The sequence below is a fragment of the Dendrobium catenatum genome, unplaced genomic scaffold (genome assembly GCF_001605985.2).
Source record: "Dendrobium catenatum unplaced genomic scaffold, ASM160598v2 original_scaffold_176481, whole genome shotgun sequence".
NCBI lineage: Eukaryota > Viridiplantae > Streptophyta > Magnoliopsida > Asparagales > Orchidaceae > Dendrobium > Dendrobium catenatum.
The window spans coordinates 1-8,207 of record NW_021494902.1 but is presented as its reverse complement, the minus strand read 5'-3'; the positions used below and the strand labels follow the sequence as shown (position 1 = coordinate 8,207).

At 33.2% G+C, this 8,207-nt stretch overlaps 1 protein-coding gene across 1 annotated transcript; it reads left to right on the top strand.

Annotated features, from left to right (window-relative positions):
• Positions 1 to 120: 120 nt before the first annotated feature.
• Positions 121 to 8,044, top strand: LOC110099698 (probable pectate lyase 4). Its single transcript, XM_028692333.1, has 4 exons — positions 121 to 554; positions 3,824 to 4,175; positions 7,331 to 7,541; positions 7,633 to 8,044. Exons 1-4 carry the CDS (start codon positions 428 to 430, stop codon positions 7,714 to 7,716), a joined length of 774 nt encoding a protein of 257 aa, XP_028548166.1. The 5' UTR covers positions 121 to 427; the 3' UTR covers positions 7,717 to 8,044.
• The last annotated feature ends 163 nt before the right edge of the window (positions 8,045 to 8,207 follow it).

Sequence of the window (8,207 nt, the reverse complement as noted above, 5' to 3'; positions counted from 1 at the left end):
TCAAATGATTTAATTATATTTATTTAATAATTTAGTTCTATTATTTAATAATTTATTCTGCATTAAGAATTAATAATTGATGCGTAATAAAATACAGAAAATAATCAAAATATATCAAATAATCCTGATAGAATTTTGTTCTTCCAAGGCGATGATGCCTGGAGCAATGGCGGCCATTCGAACAACTTGTCGATCCTACAAAACCTCAGTTGCAACTTGAAACTGAAAAGCGACGAGCTTCCCTAACAGCTTGTTGTCTGCGTCGATTTTGGATTGCTTATTTTTTCTTTCTTCGTCACCTTCCGGTAGCCATGACCTCTCGATCCAAACGGCCGGTAATGGCCGAACCGGTCGGCGTCCTTCATTTAATAAGGGCTTCGCCGAGATCGCTCAGAAGAATTGGTGGAAGGTGGGAACCGAAGAGGAGATGGTGGTTCTTCCTTACGGCGACGTCGATTGTGGCCTCCGTGCGCTCGCTGGTAAGGCGGAGGGCTTTGGCCGGCACGCCATCGGTGGCCTTCATGGCGCTATTTACGTCGTTACCAACTTGGATGGTAAGTAATGCTTCTTGCTTGTTATGTTAGGGTTTAGGGGCAGGGTTTATGTTATACTTGATCCAAGCACATCAATGGCTTATGGATTGTTAGTTTCTGAGAATCTCTTTCTTTTTGGGTAAAGTTATGGTTACAAAATTAGAAGGAACTCAAAATGTTTTTTTTTTTTTCCATTGTGAGCTTCATGAATATCCTCAGTTTTCATTAGTTCTTCTTGAGGTGTTAAATCTTGAAAAGAAAAATAGTGCAGAAAATTAAAGTATGGTTTCCATATGTAATTTGTTCTTTCTATTCTTAGAAAAATGTTTTGAAAAATTTACCTATGTTTTCTTAGGTCTATCCTTTTTCATTCTTAATCATTCAATCCTAATTGTATCTGCTTGTTAATTTGTGAATTTTATACCCTTTGTTGTATGTTTCCAAATCACCAAGTCTATTTTCAAGTACCTTAACGTCAGTAGATGTCAGATTCTCAGATATAATCATTCGCTAATTTGTAATTCCTAATTTTTCACATATGCATCTTAAGGTTCTTATTTTTGGTTACACTCAGTTTTTTTATACCACTACTACAACAATAAGCCTTTATTTTACTATGTGGGGTCAGCTGCATGAATTTTTTTTTTCCATCTTATCCTATTAAGAGTTAAATTCTCATTTAAATCTAATAAAAAAAAATTCATTTTTAATATTTTCTAACTAAATCTTTTTGAGTTTACCTCTATCTTTATAACATGGACCTATTGTAATACATCTGCGACAAAGGTTTAAAAAGGACGCTAAGAATTAGATTTAAATTAGGGAAGGAGCATGATCGCCGAAACGAAATTTAAGAAAAATTTGCCACAAATGATTTGGCACATCCTAAAGTCCCACACACGATGGGCGAGTTAATGCCAATCTTTTTGGCGCTTGGCGCATTTAGCTCATTAGAGAGATAATAAGGAGAGCGACAATGAGAGAGAGAGGGGATCAATTTGATTTAAATAGCATTATTTTACTCCCAAGTCTAAAAATTAAATTTTCTAAATATTCTATAAAAAAATTTACCTAAAAAAATTGAATTAATAATATTTAAATTTATTTTAATATAATATTTAATATTATTTAACTATCAATTTTAAAATATAGTTAGATAATATTTTAAAATATTAAAAATTGACTTAAAATTTATTATTTTTAGTTTAAAAATTTGATTAAAAATTTATTCCAATCATCTAAAAAATAATATTTTATTTAAATTAAGAAAAAATTATGAAATAGTTGACTACAAGTCTAAAAAAAATCTAAAATAATATTAAATCAATTTTAAATATTTAAATATTTAACTAATATTTACAAATTGATATTTAAATATATTATTAAAATAATATTTGATAATATTTTTTATATAAATAGTCTAAAAGTTTTTTAAATAATATTTAATTTTTATTTAACTCAATTTTTCTAGATAAAAATTTTCTATAAGATATTTGGAAAAAAATTAATTTCTAGGCTTTTGAGTTAAATAATATTATTTAACTCAAATCAACCCTCTCTCTCTCTCTCTCCCTCCCGATAATCTCTCTATTTAGCTGAATGCTCCAAATGATTAGTGCATTCAAAACCTGTCAAATCGTTTGGTGCATTCAACATTGCCAAGCCATTTGACGAATTTGATCCTTTCTAAATTTTTTTGCTTGCGAACTTGCTCTTTTCTAAATTTTCGTCTTATCATGCTCCTTCTGCTAATTTAAATTAATCATCCACTCCTTCCTAAAATTTTGCATATATCTATTCTCCTAATAGGGTCATCTGAAGGCTAACGTTTTATTTGATCAAGCCATGTAAAGTGACTCTCTCTTACTCTAAATTTTTATCGACAACTATTTTACTAGCTAACACTATTTAGCATAATCAACCTCTTTATAGTTTTGTTAAATTTAACTTTTAAGTCTCCATGATATCCTCTTATTGCATAATAAGAGACATCTCTTTATATTAATAACTTAGCCTTAATTCTAAAGTCATTTTCTCATCTTTGTCTCTCTTTTTTTAGAATAGATCCATGTTATGTGAACCTATCAAGGTATTACTTCATCTTTTAATTTCTTTCTCATAATTGTCACCATTGGCCTTATCCGAAGTATTTGGGATTTGTTTTATGAATATTTACTATAGATCAAACTAAAATTGCATTCGTATACAATCTTTGTTCTATACATATTTTTTATCTTTTAAATATTTACTAAATTATTCTAACTTTCATTTATTTCAACAAATATCGCAATGATTAGAACTATAATAGTTGCGAAAAGCATATGCTAAGGCACCTCAATTTGAATATTTTTTTGTTAGCTTATCTATGCTAATACAAAAAAAAAAATATATAGAATCAATGTCAATCATTGATGCAATAATCTTATTGTAATGGAAAACTCTTTGGTTATTTTCCAACTACTTTTAATATAGTCAATGATTTAATATTTTTAATCACTTCAACATATTTTTAGCACCCATGCCTTTCTTTCTCATTATGCATCAAATTAATTATAGTGGTACTCTATCATATTCTTTTCCAACATCAATAAAAATTATATAAATATTTTTTATTTTCTATCTATACTTTTCCATGAATTGTTTTAGTACAACATTCACTTTCATAAGATCATCTTGGTATGAAAATAAATTGATTCTAAAAAATTAATATAATTTTTTAAGTTTATCCTCCATAACATTCTCTCATAGTTTTATTATATGATTCATCAGTTTAATTCCTTTATAATTTGAACATTCTTAAACAAAACATTTTTTTTCAAATATTGATACTGAAATACTTTTTCTCCATACTTCTTCTCCAATCATCTTGCTTTCATTGGCCTTTAAAATTTCATCAAGAAAAAGTTAACTAAACCATTGCATGATCTCTTATTACTCTAAATCTCCATATATATCTCATTTGGACAAGCTTCTTTAGAGCGAATTCTACTTCACTTTATTTCAATTAACCTATAATATACCTCTTTATTTTGTTCATTGTGCTATCCCAAAATTTCTTCTTCTTTAAAACTTTCATTTAATAATTTCTTAGATTAGAATATCTTTTTTTTATATTTTCATCTTTAACTAAGAAACTATTATCTTCATTTCTCTAAATCTTGTATGCCTTGTCTTAGCTATTTTATATATCACATTTTCTTCTTCCTTAGTATCAAGCTTATCATTCAACTAATCAAAAGCTGTAGCATTTGCTTTGTTCGCTAGCCTCTTTGGTTATTTCTGTTGTGTAGATGATGGATGTGGCTCTCTTCGCGAGGGTTGTCGTAGGAAAGAACCACTCTGGATAGTTTTTGAAGTTTCAGGATCAATTCAGCTTTCATCAAGTCTGAGGGTATCTTCCTACAAGACAATTGATGGTCGAGGACAAAAGATAAAGATAACTGGCAAAGGCTTGAAATTAGCAGAGTGCGAACATGTCATTATATGTAACTTGGAGCTTGAAGGTGGTAGAGGACATGATGCAGATGGGATCCAGATAAAACCAAAGTCAAGACATATTTGGATAGATCGCTGCAGTTTACGTGATTTTGATGATGGGTTGATTGATATTACTCAAGAAAGTACTGATATCACTATTTCAAGGTAGGCCAAACGGTGAAGTTTATAAATTATTTGTTTTGTTTGTTTGAGAGCTTAACAATGTTAGCTGTCTTCATGACCACATTATAAATTTCATGACATTCAAAAGCTTTTAAACGTTGTTGTAAGGCTTTCAAAACTTTTGGGTGATTGAATTCAATTATTAGAGCTTCAATCATGGCAAAGACTGCTCAAATTTATGTATCTGTTAGGAAACACTTGAATATCTCAAGTAAACCCTAACAATTGAGACAAAAACAGCAAGCACGATCCACAAAACCAATGGAAAAATCAGAAAACTGTAGATTTTATTGCAATAATCCAACTAACAAAAGAAAAATAGCAAGATACAATTGATCCTCTATTCGAGAGGAGGATTTATCTCTCCCAAATCCCTAGACACCCCTAAAGCCCAAAAACCTAAGAGATCTCAAATTTCAGCCAAATTCAAGATGCCCTAAATCTAGGAAAACAAACTATTTAATGCATACAATCAAAAAGGAAATCTCTAAATAGTCCATACATTCAAATTTTCCTACTAACTCCCTAAAAAATCCTTCCTAAACAACTCCATTGGACCCGGACGGTCCGATTGGCGCGTACAGGAGAGGCGAAACTTGATGAGGACATCATTAAGAGATTCAGACACGTGTACCGGCGACGAAATCGTAGATCGACGGCTACGATTCAGCACCTCTATTTTTGATGCATTTATATTTTATGTTATGTTTGTTTGCTAGTTCCGTTTGTACCCTTTTATTTGAGTCTATGGGAGTTGTAGCCCAAGGGGCATTTGTGTCTTTTCTTTATTTTATTTCAGGCTTATATATTGATGGTCAGGCCTATATATTGAGGCCCCATCTATTGTAAGGGGATGATGATTTAATAATGAAATTTTATGTGTTTTTTTTCTTCTACTTCTTCTTGTGAGTGCACTAGAGAGAAGGGAGAGAGAGCTCAAGGTGAGCAAGTGCAATACCCACCGATCATTGGAAGAGTCCGTGACTCGTGGTTTCCATCTTCCCTCCCCACCTTCCTCTCCATACCCGCCGGCCAATAACCACCTTCCCACCGAGCTCCACCATTGCACCCACCCCGATTCAAATCCGACCTTCTAGAAGCACCAAATTCCTCTCTCCAACAGCCGGCTCAAACCTCCCCTCCTCACACCCTATGTCATCCCCCAAGCCCCCATTGCCGCCGGCCTCCCCATTGGATCCACCTCAATTATGATGATTTCAATCGTCATAATTCCCCTCCTAAATTAGCTCCATGGGAATGAAAAGTAATTATCTTTGTTTGAAATTTAAAATTCAAATTTCAAATACTTTCCTTATTTGTCAATCTTAATTAGGAAAGTATTTAGTCATGAATTCAATTTAAAATTAAATAAATTGGATTTATTACTATCTTTCCTAATTCACAAACCTTGTTTAGAAACTCCCAAAACCTCTCACTAATCCCTCTCTCTCCCCTCATGAAGCCACCGGCCCCATTAATGGGTATTACCCATTAAATGCCAATTAAACCTAAGCCTTAGTTGGATTTGAATTCAAATTTTCAAATTCAATTCCCTCCAAAATCACTTAAATCTAAATTAATTTCATAATTTCTAAAACTTCCTCTCCCCTCTCTTTATGGCCGGCCACCCATTGCCTTCCTTCCTTAATTAGGAGCTTACTTCAAGGCTCCAAATTAAGCCCCATTAATTCCCACTTTCCCTCCTAACGCCTAAATTTCAAATTTGAAATTATGAGAGCCCAACTCAAATTAAGGAAATCTGAAATTAATTTCAAATTTCCTCTCCTAGCCTAATCCAAGCTCCTCATTCAAGCCGCCCCTTCCCCTTCTCCCTACCTTGGCCGCTCCCCTTCCCTTGCATCCTCACTCTTGGGAAAACCTAGTTGCTCATGAAACTGGAAGCCAAGAGAAGAAGACGACCTCCTCTCCTAACCTCATCGTCATCGGTGCATGGCCGATCCTGAGGTCGATCACGATTTCGCCTACAACGCCCTAGGGGAAATCTACATTCTCCGCTCCCCTTTCTACAGCCCGACTGGGAGTACGACGAATCGGTGGTAGACTATGTCAATCGCATCATCTACTGTTTAGCGGGAACGATTGATCTTCAAAAACCCAAGACACCTTGGCTAATCACCTATCACCCACTGCTTCCTCTACCGCCGGCTACTTCTCCATCAACGATGGTCTTCAGCCCCGTCTTCCTAGTGGTAATATCCTTCCTCGTATGGTTCATCTTTCTCTGCTAAAGCCTAAGAGTGGTTGAGTGAGAAGGTACTCAAGGTGAACCTCTCGTTATTAAGTGTTGGATTATGTTATGAGCTTGTAACATTTACTTATATCTTTGAATTTTGATTGAATTGTTTGATTAATCTCAAGAGCACGCCTTTGCCTAAGTAAGCCGACTAGTTTGAATTCTAGGTTCTTTCTTTGTTGCAAGCAATAATTTTACATTAGCAAGTTTTAAATCAATTGATTTTTAATTTCTCAAGTAACTCCAACATGTTTCACATCAGAAGTAACGCTTGTTTCGCAGGATACGGTCCGGTGGACCGGTCTAACAGTATCTCAATACTAAGTAGTATGCAAGCTACAAAATCTTTTTATTTTTAATTAGTAGTATTACTTCATAATAAGAAAGTTATGAGAAAGTATTTAAAGCTCAACTTTTAAATTGTTCTGTATTGACTCGGATTATTCAAGCTCTTGTCTGTAACATTTTTTTCCGATATACATTCTGTTTTAAGAAGAAAATCATCATTCAGGCCCTTTTTTGTTCTCACAACCACGTACCTGTAGTTATAAATTTCTATTACTTCCTTTCACCTTCAGAGAAGATAGGCAAAATTTGAATGAAAAAATTTAATACTATAGTGTTGATCTTACAGTTGTATAGATAATCTATAAAGCTTTGTTGATCCATTTTTTTAAATTTGTAGAGATTAATTATGGGTATGAGGTGACACAGTGCATTTTATCAAGTAAACGTTTGTTCGCCAGCTTTGTAACATTATGAGTATTGAGGATACAGTAAATGAAGACATGCCATTAATCATTTTATGCTTCATTGATGGTAGAGATTATAAATCTTTGCATTTTTATTGAAGTTTCTAATTCCCATGACTTTCTGTAAGCAGATGTCATTTCTCCATGCATGACAAATCTTTGATCATTGGAGCTTCCAGTACCAATATCACCGATCGATGCATTCGAGTGACAATTCACCATTGTTTTTTTGATGGAACAAAGCAAAGGCATCCTCGTGTTAGATTTGCCAAAGTTCATCTTTACAATAATTACACAAGAAGTTGGGGCATATATGCCGTTTGTGCTAGCGTTGAATCACAGGTGTTTGTTTACTGGCTAATTTGTAACTTTTGTAAGTCTTAAAGCATCTGAATAGTAGTAAGTAAACCAATTTTAATGTCTTTTGTTTCAGATTATCTCTCAATGCAACATATACGAAGCTGGGAAGAAGAAGTTGGTTTTTAAATATCTCACAGAGATGGTAAATTTGAATTGAATTAACCTTCTATTTCCTTTACTATTAATTTTAACCTATCTTTCGCTTTGCTATCTATTTTAGTCTGGTCTAGGTAGTCAAGTCTATTCGGTTAGGTGGGCTAGGGCATCATTAATTTAAGCCTATTGTACAGGGAAACTTAGCTAAGTCACACCGGATCATTGGATTAAATTCTCCATGGAAAGTTTTAGAAAGACCACATGCTGTTCAAGAAGTGGTTGAAAACATGATAAGAGAATAACAAGCCCATTTGTTCCCATCAAATTGCATTTATAACCTACTTTCCAATAGTTAGGCTTCATTTGTGATGGCTTTCTTATTGCTTTCTAAAGCAGTTTTTTAGTTAAAAAAAATATTTAAACTAAAAAATTTTGTACTATAAAGCTGATATAATGCTTTATAATAAAACAGTAAGAAAACCGTCCCAAATAAAGCCTTAATACCCAAACTTGTGATGTCGTCCATCTTACTTTGTCAACACGAACAAAGTA

Bases quoted from the DNA above. Each gene is read 5' to 3' on its own strand.
- LOC110099698 (XM_028692333.1), top strand. From the start codon at position 428: ATGGTGGTTCTTCCTTACGGCGACGTCGATTGTGGCCTCCGTGCGCTC. The intron at 555-3,823 runs GTAAGTAATGCT...TCTGTTGTGTAG, and splicing joins CGTCGTTACCAACTTGGATG to ATGATGGATGTGGCTCTCTT. The intron at 4,176-7,330 runs GTAGGCCAAACG...TTCTGTAAGCAG, and splicing joins ACTGATATCACTATTTCAAG to ATGTCATTTCTCCATGCATG.